Consider the following 22,986-nt stretch of genomic DNA (forward strand, 5'->3'; position numbering starts at 1 on the left):
TCCTTGCTTTGGTAAAGTCATTCCCCGTATGAGAAAATTGGTCTCTCACATCTAATAGGAAATTCCTAGGGAAGAGAATTCATTAGCCCAGTTGGGTCAAATGTCCACCATGTTTACAGTCAACTCAGACCAGAGGAGAGAGTCTTGTAAGAATCACATGGTTTGGCCTTTGAGGAGGTGTGTCCACACCCACCCCCCAGCCCATGGCAAGTTGTGAGTCTGTGACAAAGCCGCACTGTTGCCATCCTGAGATCATTAGCAGGTGACGACCAGTTAGAACCTGTCTTTTCTGAGGAGGGAAACCTCATGAGTAAAGGAAACTCCCAGCGGATGAAAATCCTGCCTCCATACAAGTGCCCGGGGTCATCAGAAGGCGTGGCTTAGCATCAGAGCGTCTTTAGCGTCTACGCGGGATGGACAGGAAACTGGATCAACGAATGCGTCACGGGTCCTCTGCCAAGCCTGACCAGAACTGGGCTGCCAGCGAATGACTCCGCTCCATCCCCAGCATCAGAACTCATGCATAATTTGCATGTGTACAGAGGAGCCCTGGGACAAGGAGGTTTGGGGGACAGGCTAGGGTCCTAATGATGAAAGAAGCCAGATAGACAGCAGTGGGATTTCTGACTGTCCAGCCCTTGTGGATGGATTTGAGTTGAACGGGTTCAGAGTCCACCACCCCAAAATACATCAGGTGACAAAGGATTATTTTGAGCTGAAAGCAATTTCTGAGAAGCAGATACAAGAACAACTCTCTGCCCTCTAGGGAGGGCAGGAGGATGCTTGGTCACTAGGGGAGACCTTAGACGCCAGCCCTGAGGAATCGACATAAGGATCTTTACTAAGCAGCCCTTCCATTCTTTCCCCCATATGGTTACCTTCCCATATTTGGCCGCCTGGGGAGGTATAAACCCCTTTCCTTTCCTTTTGTCACTTCTGAACAAAGTGGTTCTTTGTTAAGATGCTGTAGGAGCGCCAGTGGCGATCATTCACTCGAGTTACTCATCCCTGGCTATGCTCGTGCATACACGTGAGTGATGCTGGTGTCAACACGCTCTGTTTGGTTTTCCTCTTCTTCTTCTTCCTTTTTTTTTTTTTAAATGCACGTGGTACAAAGAAATGTCAGGTTAAAAAAATAGTTTATTTAGGGGTGCCTGGGTGGCTTGCTCAGTTAAGCGTCTGACTCTTGGTTTCGGCTCAGGTCATGATCTCACGGTTCATGAGTTCAAGCCCGATAGTGGGCTCTGTGCTGACATCTTGGAGCCTGGAGCCTGCTTCAGATTCTGCGTCTCCCTCTCTCTCTTTCTGCCCCTCCCCCACTCGCACCCTTTCTCTCAACAATAAATAAACATTTAAAAAAAAATGGGGCGCCTGGGTGGCTCAGTCGGTTAAGCGTCCGACTTCGGCTCAGGTTATGATCTCGCGGTTTGTGAGTTCGAGCCCCACATCGGGCTCTGTGCTGACAGCTCAGAGCCTGGAGCCTGCTTCGGATTCTGTGTCTCCCTCTTTCTCTGGCCCTTCCCTTCTCGAGCTCTGTCTCTCTCTCTCTCTCTCTCAAAAATAAAAAATAAACTTTAAAAAAAAAAAAGAGCTCAACTGACTGAGCCACCCAGGTTCCCCTGGTTTTCCTCTTCTTGATCTGCCTTTCCCAGGTAGCCACTGGCGGCATCCAAAGGTGTTCCTCCCTACAGAGTCCTGTGAGGAAAGGAGCCACAGGCAGAAGTGGAGAAGCTGTTTCAGGACAGTGTGTGAAGGGGAATTTGGGGACCAGCGCCTCTCCTGCCGGCTGGCTCTGTGGGGAAAAGGAGGACCCGACATCATTGGTAGGCACACTGGGGTTCCCAGTGTGGGGGACACAGCAAGAGAGCTCTGAGACCCCTGGAGCAGCACTGAGGAAACAGCAAGGACACAAAAAGAAAAAGAGCACTGGGTGTCACGGGCAGGCTCCTGAGACGTGCTGGGCCCCAGTCTCCATGTGGGGGAGACCGAAACGGGGAGCACAGAATACCCGGTCAGGTCACAAATGTTTGACTTTTAATCAGTATATGGGGCTTTGTGGTCCTCATTTGCTGGGTTATTCTTTCCCTTGTAACAGAGGTCAAATGTGGGTGCAAATTGAGGCGTCTGATGGGGGGGCAAATGGGGGGCAGGGTAGGGGTCAGGGGATGGAACCGGACTCCATCCACTGAGTTCATCAGACCATCCGGATCTTGGGCACATGAGATTGCAAGATCACATTTCTTGCAATTTGTTTGGAGTCAAGGGACAGCGGAGTGTGGGAGAAATTGTGTACAACGCTTTGAGCTCCGGCCCTATGAATCTCCATGTTCATTTACCTTTCCGTAGAGACCTTGGAGACTATGTTAAAGACAGTAGCATAAAAACTTGAAAGGAGCTAGGATCCCTAAATAATCACCACCACCTCGTTGAACTGTGCCATGGGTGAGCATTCATTTTTTATTGTTTTAGGACACCGCCATTTCAGAGATTTTTGTCACAGCAGCCCGCCTACACCAACTAATGCATCATTTATGGCCACCTCATTTCCTATCCTTTTCAGCATCTCAGGACTCTCCCTCTTCCTTCAGCTGGCTGCCTCCAGAACCACGCAGAATCACAAAACCCAGACCTTGCCTTTTTAAAGTGCAAATCAGTGTGGTCCTCGAAAGGAAGAAAGCACGCCTGGACCCACCTATGCCCACCACTCTTCACCCCGGTTTGATTTTAAAATATCCCAGTGGCTTCTCATAAAGAGGAAGAGAAAAGGTGGCTGGGTCTGACAGACCTAGTTTGCGATATCCCCCCCTATTCAGTGCACGTAGTCTTAAAGCTCATGAGAGTTGAAAGGTATGTTGAGTCAGCTTTATCCACCAGCTCAGGGCAAAGCTGGGCCCCATCTTTAGAACTTGTTGCAGAAAGGTGAGTCATTACAACATCTCTCCTCCAAAGTAACAGCCGGATTAAAGAGCATCAAAGGGAAACACACACTGCTACAACCTTGGTATCCATATGAAAGGGTGTCATCTGCAGAAGGGCAGAGAAGAGGACAAATGAGACCCCGAAGCCTGGACTGCAGACCCACGGCTGTGGGGTTCAGCATGTCCTGGTGAACAGTGTTCATTAAATATTGCTGAATGAACCAGATCTTTGCATCAACAAATTAATCAAGGAATGAGGAGCAAATGGAAACATCCTTCAAGGATGCCTGCTCTCTGCCTCCCAGGATTGAGATATTTGAGATAGAGCCCCCTAGTGTATCCTTCGTAGGCCAGCTCTGGGGGCTCTGTGTCCTAGGGTTCAATCCCTCCCCACACAGGAGAGGGCAGGAAGGGGTGAATAGAAAATGCCCTAATACCCTCTCCACCCCCCACCCCCACCCATGTCTGCTTCTGGTAACACAACTCTCTACCACACTCAGGTCAGGGTCAGTGGGATTTTAGCAGCGTTTCCAGTCACCCCAGGAGCTAACAGAAGATCCCGTCTTCTTCTCTTATAGGTATTGGCCCAATTAGGGGCCACTGGCAGCTGAGTACCAGAACCAGGTGACACAGCTTCACAAGCTTAGTGACAAAAGAAAATCAACACCTGCCTATACTGCTGCTACTCCCAGGGTTCCTAAGGCCCCAGTTCCCTGGGTCCTAGAGTCACTTGCCTTGTCCTGGGGGCCCCAGCTCCATTGGTCCCATGAGGGATTCATACCACTCCCAACCCTGAACCTCCACTCCTAGCACTTAACTTCAGGCAAGGGTCACCCAGGTGACTTCTCAGGACCCACCTACCTTCGTAGACCTTCCTCAGGAAGCACCGCTGGCTGCCTTGAGTCTCGCAGACACTTTCCCCAGTCTCGCAAACCCCGCTGGCGTTGACTCGTGGACACTGGAAACACGGTAGAGCTGGAAAGTCAAAACCCGCATGATGAGCCTCGGCCACCACTGCCTCCTGGCAGATCAGCAGGGAGCACACCTTCTGGGCCACACGCAGCCTGGAGGGGGCTGGTTCCCGGGGCCTGAAGAGGTGGCTGAGAGCAGGGGATTCCTGGGTGCTTGGCACACCCCTGGGAGGAGGCATACGTGAGTACAGACACGATCCCCCTCTACTCCCAGGGATGGAGGAGGATATGGGAGGGTCAGAAGGAGGGAAGGAGGCAAGTCAGGGAGGGCAGAGGAAAGGAGAAGAAAGGAAGGAGGAGGGAGGAGCTGCGGGTGTCACCGGCAGACGTCTCACCCGCAGCCCCAGCTCTTCACTCGTCTCCAGCCTTAGCATGGGCAGCTGCTTGTCTCGCCCTCACTCTGCAACTACGAGCACCTGCTATGTGCGAGGCACTCTCGCAGATGTTGGGAACAGAGTGACAGGAGAGAGACATGAAACACGCATGTCACTTAGGCACTAAGTCAACAAATAAATAAGAGAAATGACTCACAGAGGACAAGGGAGAACTTCGGGTCCTGGTGACAGAGGAAGAACATGGTCCTGAGTGAACGTGACCTAGCAGGGTGGGAGGCAGTAGGGCTGTTTCCTCATCTGAGGGCTCAGAGGAGTGTTCAGAGGGGTCACTTAGCTCAAACATGAGCAACTGAAAGAAAGAAACGCTGACTCTTTAAACACCTGGGAGATGTTGGGACACCGGTTCCGGGAAGACACATGGGCAAGTGCAAAGGCTCAGAGACAACATTGGTCTGGCCGGTTCTAGGAAGGAAAAAGGCAGCAGAGGGAGAGGGAGGGGAAAAGGTTGGCAGACTGGGGAAGTGAGACTGAAGGGGTCCCAGGGACCAGATGCGACGGGCTCTTCTTGGGGCTGCAGTGTCCACTCAGGGGCCCCACCATCGTGGTTGCTGTCTGTGTGCAGGGTGACTGGTCCCACATGGCCCCCAGCATGTTGGCCAAGTATCCACGGACTCCTTTTCTTCTTGCCATTTTGATCCTGTTTTGCTGGTTTTTTTCTGAATATCAATGAGCCTGGTGCTGAGACCCCTTCACTGCCACAACGTCAAGCTGACACACGATCCTTTCTACTCGAGGAGACTCTCCTATGTTACCAACTCCAGACACGGCTGCCTCGGCCTTGCATGAGTCCTATTAAATTCTCAACTGACCAGTCTTGACCCACAGGGAGGGTCCTGTCTATGCCCCTATTCAGTAGGAAGAAGTTATAGAAGATGAGACCTTCCGTCGTCAGCAACCTTAATGATTTAAGGGTCAAGTTTGTTCAGGGGGCAAAATGATGGGAGAAAACAACAGAAGCGGGACTTGGCTGTGGTTCACAGTCTCAGGCAGAATTCCTGAGGTTCCTGCAGCCACGTCAACGACTTCTTTTAGTGTTTTACCACCATAGCTTTGCTCTTGTTACTGTTAGTTCCCTCTGCTAACCGTTGACAACCCCCCGCCCCCGAAAATATATGTTAGCAATCACCTTGCAGACATATGGCCCAGCTGCTACACATTTGAAGGTCTTGTGACTAATGTTTTACGAGACAACAATAAAAGCAGCCTTATCTTAACAACAGCTAGCGCTCCAAGGTCCTGGACACCTTGTCTTTACCATGTACAAATTCCTTGGAGACTAGACTATCCTTCACTCCCTAACTAACAAGTACATATTCAATCACTTCTCACAATCCCAGGGCAGCTCTTTCTGCCCACAGGTCCCATCCCTGTGCTATAACAAAAACACTTTTTTGCACCAAAAAAAACAAAAACAAAAACCATAAACCAAAACCAAAAAACCCAACAAACCCAACTAGATGGGCCCTAAGTGGATTTCCCACACGTCGTACAAGAAAATTCTTTTAATGCTGATGAGTAAGTGCAATGTTGATTATGTGCCCTGCTAGTATTTCAGATATTTGGGGGTAAATAAAATGCATTACTAAAATTAACTTTACACATTTATTATTTTTTGAACACGTCTACTCAGAAATTCGGAATTACATACGTAGCGGGCCTTGGGACCACCGTCTGGGCCACCGTAAGAATTGGGATTTTACTCTACAAGAGGAGGCCACTGTAGGGTTCAAAGTGGGGAGTGACATGAACGGTTTCTGTGTTGTGAGCATGATGCACTTTAAGGAGGAAAGCAGGAAAGAGGCCCCGGGCAGGTGAGAGATGGGGACACAGGAAGTGGGAGAGGAGCCACTGGTCAGCAGAGTCGCTGCAGTGGGCGTCGCCCAGCCTCGGAGCCTCAGCCTTCCCCTGCATATGATGACGGCTACTGCTGCACACACACACGGACTCTGGGGGGCACACTCACCTTGCACACGGGGCTACTGGGGTCTACAGAGACACGGTCCCTGGAGGCATCCCTCTCCCAAGAGCGGGCGGGGAATCAGTGGATAGACACTCCAACTGTCTCACACTTGCTCTGGGATGGCTGGTGGCCTGAATCACACTGTCCTCCACAACGACCTGGCACGACTGGGGTCCACATGCCCACCATGAAACCAGCTTGATGATGCGTCTTCTATCACCTTCATCCCTTCCGTGTCTCACTTCCTCCCTCCCCTGCTAGTATTTCCCGGGGTCACTTACGGGACAAATGATTTGTACTCATTTCTGTCCCTGAGAGTCAGCTTCTGAGGGAACACAAGTCAGGATGATGAATTTTCATTTACATGGAATGAGTGTTGTCAGAATTCAGTCAGTATTTTTTTTCTTGACAGTGAGAGAGAGAGAGCGTGAGTGGGGGAGGGAGGAAGGAAAGAGAGAATCTTAAGCAGGCTCCAGGCACAGGGCAGAGCCCGATGCAGGGCTGGATGTCACGACCCTGAGATCACGTCCTGAGCCTCAGTCAAGAGTCGGATGCTTAACCAACTGAGCCATCCAGGCGCCTCAGTTTGGCATGTTTTTTATTCTGAGTCTTCCAGTGCACGTGCCAAAAAAGAAACGTGGACTCTTAATAGGCTCATTCCACCTGCAGACGGAGAACATTGCAAAGAAATGCCGCCAGCGACCATTGCACTTTTCAGTCAATCCACGGGGTCAGATGAAAGCTGTGGGCACTATTCTGTAGAAGGTAAAACATCTGACTCTGTGAATGCTGTGATAAATTCAGTGTTACTATTTACATGGAACATGAACTCATTTATTTTGTGGTGATAATGTGACTACAAAACAAATTAGTTGTATCTTAATTGTGTTTGAACAATTGTCATAGTCTGTGTGTGTGTGTGTGTGTGTGTGTGTGTGTATGTGCATCAACTATAAATGGCTTTTAATATGTACGTATGCCGACACCCACAGCGGCAATAGCTGAATTAATAGAGTTTTGCATCGAAGGTGATATGAGACCCACACTGCTTTCAGCAACGCCTGTCAGCGAGCAGTTGTGGAAAATGATCGAGCCTCTGAATGGCTAATTTATGATTCAATCTAAGTGTCCCACAGTGGTACTGAACCCTAAATTTTGTTCCCATTAACAAAATATCTGGCTCCATTTTTTGATGTTTGATAGCTGACAGCTCTCCGGGTTCACGCCTTCTGCCCCACACATGGGTCCTGGGGCTTCTGCATTGGCATGGGCGGGAGGTTCCAACCATACAGACCTCACTGCATCCTGGAACCCTCCCCTGCCCTCTCCCAAGTGCCATGTAAATCCCAAGCCAGTCTCCCTTCCCTGCTCCTTGGCCACTGAGATACCAGTGGGACTCGGGCCCTGCTCTCCCCAGAAAGCCTCAGGTGGCAAGTGAAAAGCCTTGCCATTCCCTCTGGGTGCGATGTGGCATCACGTGTCCGGACATCTGAACCACGTTTGGGGCGAGGGACCATCCCGACTCCACAGGATAACCCAACGATCGAAATCTTAAACTTTTCAAGGAAGGGAGTCCCAGCACATCTCAGCCTGAAAAGTGTTGAACTAGATGAAATTATGACAAACAAAGGTACGAGCAGAAAGACGGAGACATGTATCCCTACAAAAGCCAGATGTCCCCAGTTCGATGATAACTCACATGGTAACCTTCCCCGTTGGGTCGAGTCATGACGAGACAGGCAGACAGAGAGTCAGAGAGAGCGGTCACCTCTGGAGCTGGAGTCTGCCACTCACCCGATCCTCGTCGTCCTCACTGCCCTCCCGTGTGCTCCCCAGGGACTCACCTTGTAGGAAGCCCAGCTGTGAGGACAGGACCAGCAGCAGCAGCAGCAACAGGCAGTGACCCATCTCTCCGTTTGGCCCGAGCCCCGACGACTGGCAGAACAAGGCAGGACTGCAGGCGCCCAGCATCTGCGAGGACGCGGGCTTTATACCTGTGGGCTGGGGGAGCGGCCAATGGCAGCCGGGCGAAGCCGCCCTTCCCCGGGACACAGAGTGGACGCAGTGCCTGAGGAGCCCGGGCCCTGCCTGCCCCCCAGCAATACTGGCCCTGCTCCCTCCACGGGTCCAACTCAGGGCACCGAGTTGGATAAGAGGACATCGCTCATTTCTATCTCAAATTCCCAATCTCAAAATGGAATAATACAGCCTGCTTACATAACTTAAGAATTTGAGAAATTCAAGTGAATTAGGGAGTGAGTCCCCTTCTAAAGAAGTTTGCCGTATTTAAGGGAAGTGTTGAAGCACGGTATGAGTAAAGATACTTACCCTTTTAAAGATTCGTTCCTATTCAATAAAGACAGAAATAGACACATGCTTAGACTTTTGTAAAGTGCAGACCAGAACACAATAGATTGTGGTGGTGGTGTTGACTCAGTTCTTGGAAATGAAACACATCTGCATTGTTTTGTCCTGTTTGGACAAACTGGTACAGAGGGAAGTATTTCTCCCCAAGTCTTTAAGTATTATGCTACAAGTAACCCGTAGTTGGTTTTTCTTTTCTTTTTGTTTTTTAAATCTCACTCTTTTTTAAATTTTATTTTAAATGTTTATTTTTGAGAGAGGCTGCATGAGCAGGGCAGGTGCAGAGAGAGAGGGGAAGGGAGGATCCAAAGCGGGCTCTGTGCTGACAGCAAAGAGCCCAATGTGGGGCTCAAACTCACCAACCATGAGATCATGACCTGAGCCGAAGTCAGACACTCAACTGAATCAGGCACCCATGCAGCCCCACTATTTCTCTCTTTTTTTTTTCATTATTGTTTATTTTTATTTTTGAGACAGACAGAGACAGAGCATGAATGGGGGAGGGGCAGAGAGAGGGAGACACAGAATCTGCAGGCTCCAGGCTCTGAGCTGTTAGCAAGGAGCGCGACGCGGGGCTTGAACTCACGAACCGTGAGATCATGACCTGAGCCGAAGTCGGCCGCTCAACCGACTGAGCCACCCAGGCGCCCCTCACTATTTCTTTTTTAATAACATTTTCTTACTCTTCAGGATGCTGGATTACAGTGAGTGCAGGGTTTCCATTCCAGATGGTGTCATGAGAACTGCTAACCCACCTCACCCTGCCCAGTGAGACACTCATAACTGGTGAAAAATACTTTTGTAAACCATCGTTTCAAATCTCTGGAAATAGCCCTGAAGACAACCAGCAAATTCAAACTGGGGAGCTCTCTCTGCCCCAGGGCCTGGTGGAAAACACTCAGCCATTAACCAGTAATTACTGGAGCCTCACAGTTTGCTTGAAGCCACGGAGGAAGAGAGCCTAACACAGGGCACAGAGAAAGAGACCTTGGGGAAGGGTCCTGCTAGACCGCCCTCCCGGTAAGGTAACTGCGGGGGGCACACAGCTGTCCCTCTGCGGGGAGAAGGTGGACGTTTTCATCGAAGGAAAATCAGCCTCACTAAAATCATCCAGGCAAGTCGCTGAGTCCAGTCAAGAAAACAACAACCAAAAGCCCTGGTTTGGAGGTGGGGTGAAAGAGTGGGAATCGATATCCGGCGCTGAGACAATAATTTACCTGAAGTATCCAGTTTCATCCAAAAACTTTGAGGCATCAACGCAACAGGCAAGTGTGACCCACTCTCGGCCAGGAAATGGTAACAGAATCCGTCTGAGATGAGGGTGTGGGGGAAATGTGGCCCACAGGGTTCAAACACTCAGTTCCAAGAGGACGGAGTTCTGAGGAACCAGTGTGGGCATGGTGACCATAGGGAACACTGTGCTGTGCACGTGCCATTTGCCGAGAGTGAATCTAACGTGTCCTCAGCACACACGCACAAGTGGTAACTGTGTGCAGTGATTAATTAGCTTGCTGTGGCCACCACTTCACAATATACGTGTGTGTGAAATCACTCTATGGGACCTCTTAAATATACGTCATTTTTATTGTCAATTATCCCTCAATGAAGCTGGAGAAGACAAACTTCTGAGACAGTCTGGTGTCACGTTTAACCAAGACGGCCGGGCAGCCCTCGTGGCCACGTTCAAGAACTAAAGGAAACGGACGCCTCATGAAACAGCAAACCAACAAGGAGATAGAAATCGTGAAAAAGAACCGAACGGACATTCTGGAGTTTACAAGTCAACTTACATGAAAAACATCTTGCGAGGGGTCGCGGGTACATATGGTTGAAGAAGCAATCAGAAATTCTCAAGAGGTCAATAGAGAGAGACTATGCAATCCGAGGAAAAGAGAGCAAAGCGTGAAACAAAATGAGCGGAGTCTCGGGGGTTGTGGGGTGCCATCAAGCCCGCACACAGATGTGTATTGGGGTTCAGGAGAGGAGAGAGAAAGAAGGGAAAATGTATCCACAATAACAGGGGCTGAAAATGCCGTGCAACTGGATGGAAAACGTTGATCTCCGCATCAGTGACGGAAGGTTTTATGTGTCAACTAGGTAGGCTGCAGTTTGCGGTGACAGAGGCCAACATTAGTCCGGGTCCTACCGCGAAGATATTTTGCAGACGTGGACGGTTGACTTTGAGGAAGAGACATCACCCTCACTAATAAGAGTGCATCTCATCCAATCAGTTGCAGGCCTGAAGAGCAAAAGCAGTTTCCTGGAGAAGAAATTCTGTGCAAGCCTGCGGCGTGGACCCTGCTTGAGTGTCCCGGCTGGAGGTGGCCCATCCTATACACGTGACTTGTCCACTCCCATGATTACATGAGTCCGTTTCTGAAAATAAATTATATATGTATACATATGTGTACATATATGTGTGTACATATATGTGTACATATACACACACATATAAAGAAACACATACACATATTAAAAATCTTTATACATATGTATATATATACACATATACATGCATGCTAGCATACACACATGTGTCTTTGTGTGTCTGGGAGTGTGTGTAGTGTATATAATATGTACTAAATACAGGACAGTATATAGTATCCACATGGTGGCTCTCAAATGTGTCCATGTTCTAATCTCTGGAACCTGTGACTGTTATTGTAGCCAAGACGGGATCTGCACTTGTCATTACGGCTCTGGAGATGGGGATATTAGACTGGATTTTCTGAGTGGGACTTGAGTAATCACAAGATTCCTTACAGAGGAAGACAGATCATCAGACAGCAGTGTTATTTATTTTTGACAGAGAGAGAGAGACAGAGTGCGAGCTGGGGAGGAGACACAGAATCTGAAGCAGGCTCCAGGCTCGGAGCGGTCTGTACACAGCCCAATGCAGAGCTCGAACTTGTGAACCACGAGATCATGATCTGAGCCGAAGTCGGTCGCTTAAGCAACTGAGCCACCCAGAGCCCCCTTCATCCGTCAGTAGTGTTAGATGTGGTGATGGAAGGAAGAGGTTGGGATGACGTGATAGGGTCATAAGCTGAGGAATGCCAGCAGCCTCCAGAAGCTGAAAGAAACAAGGAAAGGGTTTTCTCTCAGAACTTCCGGAAGGATCCACCCCTGCCGACATCTCCATTTTAGCCCCACGAGACTCTCTGAACCCCAGAATACTAAGAAATAAATACGTGTTGCTTTCAACCACTAAGTCGCGGTGTTGATTTTCAGCAGCAACGGGAAACTAACGCAGATCTGCCTTGACTTCCGATGACATTACTTCCGGACAAACTCATCCTGAGTAGGAAAAATCCTAAGTCAAGAAAAAGGGCACTGAGCACACACCTAACCGGCTACCCATCATAGCTTAGCCTGGCCCACCTTAGACCGCTCAGAACACTGACAGCAGCCCATGGTGGGGCAGAATCATCTACGCAGGCCTATTTTATGCGAGGGTGGTGGATATCTCATGGATTGATTGGAGGGCGTCATGAAGGTGTAAACAGCATGGTTCCGGGGACAGAATGGTGTCCGAGTCCCTGTTTTTGGCCCTCCTGACAATGGGGCTGACTGGCACCGGGGCTTGCCGCCTTCACCCCTCAAGAGAGAGGGTCCCAATGCTTATCCCCACCCAGGGAAAGAGCCAAATGTAAGATTCAAGTACAGTCAGTCCCGAATGCGTATGCCTTCCACTGGGATGGTCTGCTCAGACCTTCTTGGTTTTAGGCTGAATGAATGAGGGACCCTTCTTTATCCCCGGACGTCAGTGCAAGTTCACACACACGCAAACACACACACACGCACACACGCACACCCACACACCCACACCCACACCCACATTCCTGCTGTACTTCCTCCCCAGCTGATGCCTGCCAAGCTCCCCAGAGCTTGGCTCTGGGGTCATTCCAGGAAGCTGAATCCCAGGTCATTCCAGGAAGCTTTCTTATTTCCATGTGCCCGAAGGGCTCTGGAAGATTCAGTAAGGATAATTACTTTCGCTGAGCATTTACCCAGGACCAGCCGCTGAGACAAGAGCTGGATGAGCACTTCCCTTTGCTCCCCCACTTCCGGTTCCCGAGGTGTCCTTACTCCCGCTTTGTGCATTTGAAGACTGAGGGTCAGCGATGTGGCCAGGCTCACAGCTGGTATCTCTCTCCCACACGTGGCTCCAGCGCTTGGCCACGCAGCACCCGTGGGCCCTGCTCCGCACAGTCCCACGCGGTTCTGACTCCTCCGGGAAGGACCGGTCAGGCCCTGGAGCCGGTGGCCACCTCAGTAGAAATGGTTTGTCTCTAATCCCCGACACCACTTTGCTCCATGTCACCTTCTAGAAGTCTCTCTGGTGAAAGTCTCGGCTTCTGAGAGGCCTTCTTCGGGACCCTGGTCTGGCTCCATGGCCGTATTGACTTCAAAACCGTTATGGGTCCAATGGTTCTTCCTACACTCCGTGAAGTCACTCACGTGATTTCTGAAAGGCTCTGACAGGAAGACGGAGTGGACCCAGCTGCTCGACTCAGCCCGAAGGGACACATTCCCTCGGAGCTTCTCCCGGACTCTGTCTGCAAAACCTGAGTCCAGGGGACCCTGCCGACTCCCGGGCCACGGTGCTTCCTTCCCCGGAGCAGAAGGTGGCGTGTGCCTCCTTCACCCGGTTGAGGAGGGAGGGGTCCCGCTCCGCAGGTAGGAAGGTGGCCACAGCTCACCGTGTGACAGGGGACAGGTGAGATGACAACACTTTTTCTGTCACATATTTTGAGGCAGGGGGAGGAGGATGGCACTGCCCGCAGATCATGCCACACAGGACACGCCATGGAGGAGCCTAAGCGGGCTGCACATGGGATAGTGTGACCACAGAGGGACTGTGGAGGGCGGTTCTGTAGAAGGAGGAGGCGAGGTGACCCCTAGTTTGCAAACAGGATGTGAGCGGGTCATAGGAATAATACCATGGCTGTCAGGGACCTGAAATCTGCCGCGTGGGGATGAGCAGGACGACAGCAGGTGCCCTAATGAGGGGCTGGCTCACTAGAACCTTCTCCACAGGACACAACGAGGTGGGAAATTTAGGGCTGGGTCGTCGAGGCTCCACACGACGTCGGGGCAGCACATGATACTGGACCTGAATTTAGGACTTACCCCAGAGGGGACCGAGGGCGACCTCTCTCCCAGAGTCTGCTTCAGGTACAGTGATTCATTCCCAGCATCACATGTGTGGGAGGCAGCGGGTGGGGGACAGTATTTCACGTCCTGAAAAGGAAAATCGGTGCTAATAACTTTCATAAAACGAATCGGAGGAGGTGAGACACGACAACCCCTTGGCTGTGGGATGTACTCACAGATAAACTCCGGTTGTCACTGGGGATCGGGGCCTGGGGACAGAAGGTGGAATCACAGTGCCCTGGGCAGCTTGCGATCCTGACGGTATGTGGGGAACGCGTCTCACGATGTGAAATATGTGTGATTAGCCGAACGGGTGGGAGGTTCTGAGATCATGAGAAGACTGTCTACGTGACCTACGCTGTGTCACTCGCTGGAAGTGCAAGTGGCCGACGTGGGGACAGCTGCCCAGGGCAGGTGCTCCCCCCAGGCTCACAGTGTCGGGATTGCAAGTGAAGCTGGTAGACAGCAGACTTTTCATCCGGGTCCCACACACACATCAGCATCTCCCGAAGACCAGCCAGCAGTGCTCCCGGGAGCTCCCGCCAGGCCTGGGTCTCTGCCCCGCCAGGGGCTCTACCCGGCCCCTCTCCTCTCACTGGGGCATGGACACAAGCAGGCCAAAGCTCCCCTAGGACCTCTTTTCCTTTTGGAGAACATCAACTCAAGGACAAAACCATTTTGTGGCAGGATACCTGGCTGACCTCCTAAAGTCTTTTGTCTTTCCTCTCTCCCCTTCCCACATAGCTTCCACTTTCTTCTAAGAAGCTTCCAGTCCCTTTTATTCGTGGCCCCAGGGAGGATTCTTTGGCAAGCACAAACAGAAGTAGTTGGAGAACAACCTTCACTACTTGTTGGTTTCTCTGGAAGCCTGAAGCCCTTGGCAGGATTGCCCAGATGGAGGGGAGAGGCTGGATGCCTGGGGGTTTCTGGGAGATGGGGTCGTTTCTCCCACCTTGATTCTGGCAGCACCTGCAGGAGCAGGTGACCTCACAGGGGGAAGGCTGGCATTTCATGCACGGAGGTGGTCCCTGATCCCCATGGATTTCAGATTCGGCCGGAACCAGTGAGGCTCCGGCATGAAACCAAATGGACCAGGTGCTTCAGCATGGGCATTTCTGCTGTCAGTTCAGGCAAAAATTCATGAGCGGCACTGATGTGTCTCTTCTCCAGACACTCCCCCGCCCCGAAGGAAATGAGAGGTGGGGGGAAGCCCCCAAATAACAGCTGTGCAATTATTTACCACCCGGGTAGGTGGTGGTTGGGCATCAGAACAGAGATGACTTTAAGAGAATGAGAAGTGAGGCCATTTTTGGACCTCAGAGTCCAGTGCTAATGAATCCATTCTTTCTACCCCTATGTTTCCTGCCCTGGTAAGATTTCAGAGGGCCCACAAAAATCACGTAAAGGAAAACCAGAGTCAATTTCTGAGAAGTAACAGAATGGCTTCATGTGCTCTGGGAGGCTCCTCCTCACAGGGCCTCCTGAGGCCAGAGGGGTGGAGAGTCCGGGGGACAAAGAGCAGGAAGGGGACATGAATTTCCCCTTGGCTGAATCCGCCACTGCTGTGTCGGGGGGACCTGAGGAGACTTCTGGGGAAGTCTCCACTCTAGCCACGATCAGGGTGTTGGCTCAGGCTGCGGTGTGTGTGTATGTGGGGGGTGGGGGTGGGGGAGGCCAAACCCCAGGTGTGTCTGAGGGATTCGCCACTTGGGGCACTTCCAGGGTTTATGTGACAAGTGAACCGCACCCGGGACAAGAGCATTTTTGATAGGATCTGAAACTGTGGCCAGACAGAGCCCGTCAGGGCGCATATTCTCAGAGGCTGCGCTGCCCTGAGCTTCACGTGGCCACAGAAGGCAGGGCGTTCAGGACACTGGGCGCCAACGTTGTCCCCCCGTCTCTCCCTAAGTCCCCAGGAGCATTTGCGACTGGCTGTTCCCTCCTTCTTGAAAACCCCTTCTGGGTATTGTACCCTCCCCCTCCTCTCCTACCTATCTGTGCCTTCCATCTCCCACGGCCCAGAAAAGTGACAAAGTCAAAAATAATGTAGGAGGTATTGTCTCTCTCTCTCTCTCTCTCTCTCTCTCTCTCTTTTAAATGTTTATTTATTTTGAGAGACAGAGAGAGACAGAGTGTGAGCAGGGAAGGGGCAGAGAGAGAGGGAGACACAGAATCTGAAGCAGGCTCCAGGCTCTGAGCTGTGAACATGTTGCATCCACACGACTCCTGAAACAGAATGCTACGGGCACCAGTGACAGTCACAACAAGGTTTATTACAATGAGAGGCAAGGCCGACCGATCGGGACCAACACTCCTGATAAGAGTGCGGCCCCGAACAGCCGGGGGACAGAGTTTTTATAACCGATCACATAGTTTTATCATCACCTAGGAACAGAACAAAGAAACAGGTTCCAGATGAGTTAGAAACAGTTGCCTAATGAGGTGTTTACTTTAGGCTTTCTGCCTCTAAATTGCAACCAGTGGATCTCCTTGACCCTGCCTCTGATGCTCTTTTCTTTGAACTTTTGTTTCCTTAATTGGTGAAGCCTAATTTACAAGGGTATGAGGCGTAGTTTACCAGAGCAAAGCAAGGCTGTTATCTCTTAACCTTCAGTGTCAACACAAAGCTGTTATTTTTCAAGCTAAGCATTAGCTCTACACTACAATTTAACCCTTACAAGCACAGAGCCCGACGTGGGGCTTGAACTCGGGCCTTGAGATCATGACCTGAGCTGAAGTCAGATGCTCAACTGACTGAGCCTCCCAGACACCCCTGTATGAGGAATTCCCACACATGCGCAAGTCAACCCATAGGGCAACACCAACATCCATTCAGCATTCCAGAACAAAAAAAAAATGGGAAGGATTTATCAAAGAAAACATTTTTCTCGTTTTCCTCAAGGGAGACCTAAATCTTTAGTAGAAAGGTTCTAGCGAGCGTCAAGGAGGAAAATCAGCAGAAGACCCCACCGCACCCACCTTTGTGAGACTCCAGCACCTATGACAGTATAAGGAAGGTACTAGGCCCTTCTAGAAAGAAGCAGAAATGGCAGAAAGAAATGGAACTGACGTTGTCTCTGTTAGGAGTAGTGCTGGACGCCAGAGACAACGGTGCCACATGCCTCCAGTTCTCAGGGGTCTTCCTGGGCTTCAGATGACAGAGGAAAGATGTTTCTGCCTTTATTCAAACACACACTTAATTTTTTTAAAGATAGCTTAAATAAACAGAAATACAGAGGAGACTTTCAGCACTGTTAGTATGCTCAGAGATGATCATAGAAATTTATTATTTAATAGAAATTTGGAAGATTGTATTTTAGCAAAGTCTATCAGATAAACAAATGAACGGAAAAAAAGGAGGAAAGAAAAGAACGAAAGAGAAGGAAGGAAGGAAGGACAGAAGGAAGGAAGGAAAGAAGGAAGGGAGGGAGGGAGGGAGGGAGGGAGGGAGAGAGGGGGAGAGGGAGGAAGGAAGGAAAGAAGGAAGGAAGGAAGGAAGGAAGGAAGGAAGGCAGGAAGGAAGGTCACAGCAGCCTCCTGTCTGGTCTCCCTGCCTCCATCCCTGCCTCCTCCTCACCCTCCTCACCCCTGCCACAGTTTGTCCTACACACCTGTAGGCAGAGTGCTCCTGATACATCACGAGCACATATTTTGTTCTGGTAATTTTTTTTCAGAGTTTGTAGCTTGTTTACTAACAGTGTCGATGGAAAAACAAGGTCTCCTTAGTGTCCCTGTAAAAGCAAGCTGCTGTTTGGGAATTAACGTTTTAGTCCTGCATCTTGTTTGAATTGACCGAGACAGTTAATGACTGACCATCATTTAATTTAACTTAGAAACACCTAAGGCTTAAGATTACCAAAAAGATTTGGAGAAACTTTTTTTTTAAGTAACCTTCCCACAACTAGGTGCATCATTATTGCACTATCTGGCAACATACAAAATGGCCATATCCCTTCAAGTCCAGAAGAGGTCATAGAAGTGGACTGAGAAAGGGGAAACTGGGTGGAAGAAAGAACGGGACTATAGTAGGCACGGACATCTAAGTGTGAATTCACGCATTGCTGCTTAGTAGCACGATAAAATCTTGTTAGTAAATTCACTTCTCTGGTCAGGTTCCTCACCTTTAGAATGCTGAAGCCAATGTCCGTTTGGAGCTGAGTACCCCATGACATGACATGGGTTGACATCCAAATAACCAGCATGATGCCTGGCCGCACACAGCAGGTGGCCTTTGTGCATTCGCTTCATTAATTACATATTCTAAGCTTCAGGATCGTGTTTGGCACAGAGCAGGCACTCAGAAATGCTCTCTCAGACTTGGAGAAAGTTTTTAAAAGTTCACCGAAGAACTTTTCATGCTATTTCTACCTACCTAGTTTACTGGTTCTTAATTTTTATGTTTACGACAACTTCGCGAGACATCAGACACAGTGAGCCATCATCCCAGCTGTCTTTCTGGCTGACACATTTTGTGAGAAGAACATGAGCCTATTTGACCAGGTAGAACAGAAGTGGTGTATCTGCAGGATACTTCATGCTGGAAAGTCTGAAGACAAGTCTGCCTCTTTTAATGAAACCAAAGTGAAACTTGCTTTTATTTGCCAAAGATTATCCCAGAACATATGACCCTGAGAAGTAATGGGGTTAGCTCCTACGACTGTTTTGAGAAGTTCTATGAATACTTACTTTAGGGGTGTGCTTGATTTTCTTTACATCAATTACATAGAGTTCTTTTACAATGAATTTTGGCCATACGATCCGGAGATAGAAAACACCGCACATACACACCGCGCGTGTATAGACCATACCGACAGAGGAAACAGAGACCTTCCAGACTCCATACACTTAGGATTTCCCAGTAGCCCACATTCCAAATGGAGTTCCCACTTCTGGTTTAATTACCACCCTGAAGTTTGTCTCCCATTTACATCTCAGAGGCCCAGGCAAGAATGCAAGTTACAAGCCCTTTAGGGGAAATAGGGGAGGTTTGGGGATGGGTAAAAAGGCACGGGTGAACTTTGGCTTACCTCTAGAGCTGCATTCTAGTGTTGCAAAGATTTGCAAGATGAGGACAGTTACTCCCAATTCCTCAAGGCATTGGGTTGCCACTTAAAAGGCTATCCTCGGTTGAGCCACCTTGTAAGTGCGTTATCTTTTTAAGTAAATACATTCAGGAAGGTTGCAGAGGTTTTTGAGGTTTTTGTGTCCCTCTGGGTACATAGTTCCATTGTAGTTTCAGGGAGGAGGCATCAAAAACATTTTTTTAATTCTTTGACGCTGCGCAATCTGGCCAATTTCTGATCACAGAGCTACTCTGTAGGTTATAGGCAGGACAAAGAGGAAGTGTTGCGGGCAGTGTTCAACAACCACCATCTGTGTATTTCATTGGTGTTTTGCAAAAACTCTTTCATGCAAGCTATTTTGGAATTTGCAGCGAGGCCTTTTGGGGGCTTTTGCATGCCAATGAAAATAGGTATCCCATCCTGTGTGTTTAATTTTGAATCCCCGTCTTTCAAGTGCTCCTCTTACATTTTCTTGTCTAATTTAAAGTTCCTCCTTATGGCCGTTGCCATTATCCTGAAGGCCAGCAGCAGTTCGGCAGGACGCTGAGCCACAAATTCAGCTCAACCCACATTTCTCTCCGGTTATATCTTTTCCTCAATGGGTGGGGAGCACCGTTTGGGGGACCCTTACTGAGATGCCTCCCAAAACGAGTTCTCAGGCCACAGTACATGGCGTCATTTTGGTAGATATTTATAGCTTCCAGGACTTACAGTTTGGAGACATAAATTAAGCAGGTGTGCCCGGAGAAGGCACATGTGAGTCTTTAGAGTTAAGCATCCACTTAGGGAACCTCTGGGTTTCTTGGATCCCAACTCATCACCTACAAGGCCTGTGCCGCGGGATGGGTCGTGCAGTGTGTTTTACATGCACTTCCCTGCACGGAGGTCCTCTAGACGTCGGGGTGGGGCGGTGCCCTCCTGCCAATCTGACTGGTGCCACGACCAGCTCATCCGAACCCAGGAGTCTTTGGGTTTGGTGTCAAGGGGTCTGAAGCTCTAAGTGTTCACCCAAAGCCCACCAATTTTCGTGGCTCTTTGGCCTCCAAGAGCCCCATTAGTGGGAGCCTTTATCTCCACCAACGGGGACAGACAGGTGCACCTGCATCTATGGGCAGTAACAGAGAACGCACTGGGTCGTGGCTGGGAGACGGCCCGTGTGCACCACCCCCAATTCCCATGGCCTGGACTGGGGAAAGGACCAAACCAGCAGACAGGCCCCATCCACTTGGTCCGGGTACCGCTCCCCGCCACTGACAGTTCCCCTGGAGTCTTGGGACAGGCTTAAGGGCTGGGGGTTTTCCACCGAAAACCTGGCAAACGTGGTCTGAAAGGGTAGGGGCTCAGCTCAGGGCAGATCCTCCTGCCAGCTCAGGCGGGCTCCAGGCACAATGGATCCTGAAAATGTACGTGAAAACTAATGTGAAAAGTAGCTTCGCGTTATAACCAGGTGTCTATTCCTACATAACTGGAAATACCAAGTTCTTAATTCCATCCCTTGGACACAATGTAGTTGCTATACTACTTTCAGTGTCTCAATCCCATTCCTTCTGTGCAATTATCTGCACAAGTGCTCATGAAGCCCCTGGACGAGGTCCCATGAGCCTCCAATGGAAGCCACAGGTGCCACTTGTGCCCAAGTCGCCGCTTTTCACTTTCAAATCAGGCACTAAGTTACAGAAACTGTATTTCTTATCTGGTACCACCATTTGTGGTTTCCATTCCCGCTTAGTTTTGCAGTCAAGAGAAGCAAAATGCTCACTTTCCAAATACTGACTCTGAGATCACTGCTGAGACCAGGCTCCCAAATCAGGGCAGGAGGAGCCGGTCGGTGGCGCCCCCTTGTGACGACTCGGAACACGCACATGTCAGTGTCTGCACCAAAGTCTGGCCCAGCCCCTGAGGGCAGGTCAGAGAGTCCGCGCTTAATGTTGAAAGTACAGATGGATGGGGAGTACAGATAGGGACGGACAGGGCTGCCTGTGTGTCAGCTTAGAGCCTGGCTTCAGCAGCAGTGGCCTGAGAAGCTTAAGAAAAATTCGGTCAGAACTGGGCTCTGAGCTCGTCCCGTGGTGACAAAGATCAGACCCTGTCCTGTCCGCCCTCACACACATTGCACCTCAGGTTCGCAGACAGCCTTCCGAGTAGGCTTCCGTCTCCTGATAAAACGCCTTTGGGGGAGACCTGAGACGCTGGCAGAGGCGTGTGTTACAGATTAATCACATGAACACAATCATGTAACAGACACAAACAGTATCACTGAAAACACTGACTTTGAAAACACTGTCTTTAGAGGGATTGACGTCCCTGCTGAAGAGGAAGAAGAAAAGGCACCTTCAACCGTATCCTTTCCTAAAAGCTGAGACCTTAGTTTTGGTAGGGAGATGGCTGAGTGGGTAAATGTGGGAGGTAGGACCAGGGTGAGCCAGAGGGGAAGGGAAGGAAACTGTTCCTCCTCGTCCTAGGAGCCAGCCTCTGGCCAGGTTGTGGTTACAGGGCTCAAGAGCACAGAGGGGGAAGGGAGGAGGCGAGAGGAGTGCTGAGGGAGCCGAGCACCTTGGTGTGTACAACTCCTCTGTTAAATCCTAGACCCTCAAAGCCCCTGTGTGCACAAATGCCCTCTACTACGTTGAAGGTCAGGGGGTGAAACTCAGAAAAGGGTCTACTTTCCTGGTGGGGGTGGGGAGGGCTCAGGCACGAGGGAAGCCGTGGGAGGTGAGGTGTTGTGAGGTCACGAGACCAGGGAAAGGCAGACCTTGGAACCCACAGTGACCACGAGAGACAGTCACGTGCATCTCCCCCCTACACGTGTGGACACAGAATTTCCGCATGGCCTGGAGGCCTCCTGGTGAGGAGAGAGCAGGCCGGGGGCAGAGGTGCTCCGATGAGCCCCTGTTTCCCAATGGGCTCAAAGTGCAGAGACAGAATTCCATGGACATTGATCCCAGCCAGCAGCACCTGCTGGGGGACAGAGTCACTGAAACAGGGGTTTCCTTGCACCTACAGAGCCAGGGCCTGGAGAGGAAGGTTTTGAGTAGACCATACCTCTCTAGGGAGAGCTGGCAGGACTGGTGGGTGTCTGCGGGAGAGGGGGAAGGAGGCCCTGCAGGCGCCCTGGAAATCCACGTGAGTTGTGCCTTCGAGTCACAATGTGCACTCTGCACGCACAGGAAGGAGGAAAGTCTCTGAACCACGATGGGATCCGAGATGCTGCCCAAGGCCCACAGTGGCTGGACAAGGGCCAGGCTGAATGTGTGCCTGCACTTCTGGAGGCTGCCTGCAGGGGGCAGTCCTGCTCACTATGATCTGACTGCGGGAGGAGGTAAGACCCCTCCACCTGCCCCACCTGAATCCACAGGTCACTGAGGTCCATGTGTGAGGACAGAGAGTGGCCAGGGAAGACGGTCACCTATGCCATCAGGATGCAGCACAGACACAATCATCTCAGCTCACACTGGAGGAGCCTGAGACGCTGACCCTCAAGGGACATGCAGGCACGGACACCTCTTGAGGGCTCCCTAAGTGAGGGCCCCGGACAGGCGTCCGGACGACAGGTGTGAGTCAGGCAGCCACAATCAGGAGAGTGGTGGCCCAACAGCCATCTTCTGTGTTGTCTCACCTCTCTCTGTTTTTGTTTCTGTTGTGTTTTGAAGAAGCAGAAATCATTTGAAAGATTTTTGTCCCATTGTACTTTACTTATTTACATATTTGTTTGTTTAGACTTGCTAAGCTCAAGAGTTGGCATCGGCATGGGGAGTGGTAAAAACACTCCCCATGACATCACCACCTGGTGGCCGTGACTGGTGAGGAGCACCTCGGGTGGCAGCCACTGTTTCATATGAACTCCCTAAGGACGCACGGGGGTGGGGGTGGGGGGTTTCATACCCTGGAGGCAGAGAGGTTGTGGAATTTGCCCAGGGTCACACAGCTAATGCATGGCAGCCCCGGGATTAGACCTGGGCACTTTCCCTCCAGAACCCTCCAGAACCCCAGCCCCTAATGGCACCCCCATCCTGCTTCCCTCATGCATCTTTCAGCAGGAGATTGAGAGCCAGGCCTGAGAAGGGGCCGGGAGCTCCACGTGCTTGCTGGGTAATAAGGTGAAGGGCAAGGAACTTACAATCCTTTGAGAGCCCCCGACGCAGTGAGAACTGGGCCCTC

General features: G+C 50.6%; 1 protein-coding gene and 1 long non-coding RNA gene across 2 annotated transcripts; both read right to left on the reverse strand.

Moving 5' to 3' along the window:
* Positions 1–2,408: 2,408 nt before the first annotated feature.
* On the reverse strand, positions 2,409–8,226 carry LOC122200715 (secreted protein of Ly-6 domain 1-like). Its single transcript, XM_042906445.1, has 3 exons — positions 8,089–8,226; positions 3,780–3,893; positions 2,409–3,024 (listed from the first exon to the last, which is right to left on the reverse strand). The coding sequence occupies exons 1-3, from the start codon at positions 8,213–8,215 to the stop codon at positions 2,900–2,902; spliced, it is 366 nt and encodes a 121-aa protein (XP_042762379.1). The 5' UTR covers positions 8,216–8,226; the 3' UTR covers positions 2,409–2,899.
* Positions 8,227–10,188: 1,962 nt separating this feature from the next.
* On the reverse strand, positions 10,189–14,184 carry LOC122200716. Its single transcript, XR_006193899.1, has 3 exons — positions 13,942–14,184; positions 13,742–13,852; positions 10,189–10,984 (listed from the first exon to the last, which is right to left on the reverse strand). It is a non-coding gene; the product is annotated as an uncharacterized LOC122200716 (long non-coding RNA).
* Between the last annotated feature and the right edge of the window lie 8,802 nt (positions 14,185–22,986).

The sequence above is a fragment of the Panthera leo genome, chromosome D1 (assembly GCF_018350215.1).
Source record: "Panthera leo isolate Ple1 chromosome D1, P.leo_Ple1_pat1.1, whole genome shotgun sequence".
In the NCBI taxonomy this organism is placed as follows: domain Eukaryota; kingdom Metazoa; phylum Chordata; class Mammalia; order Carnivora; family Felidae; genus Panthera; species Panthera leo.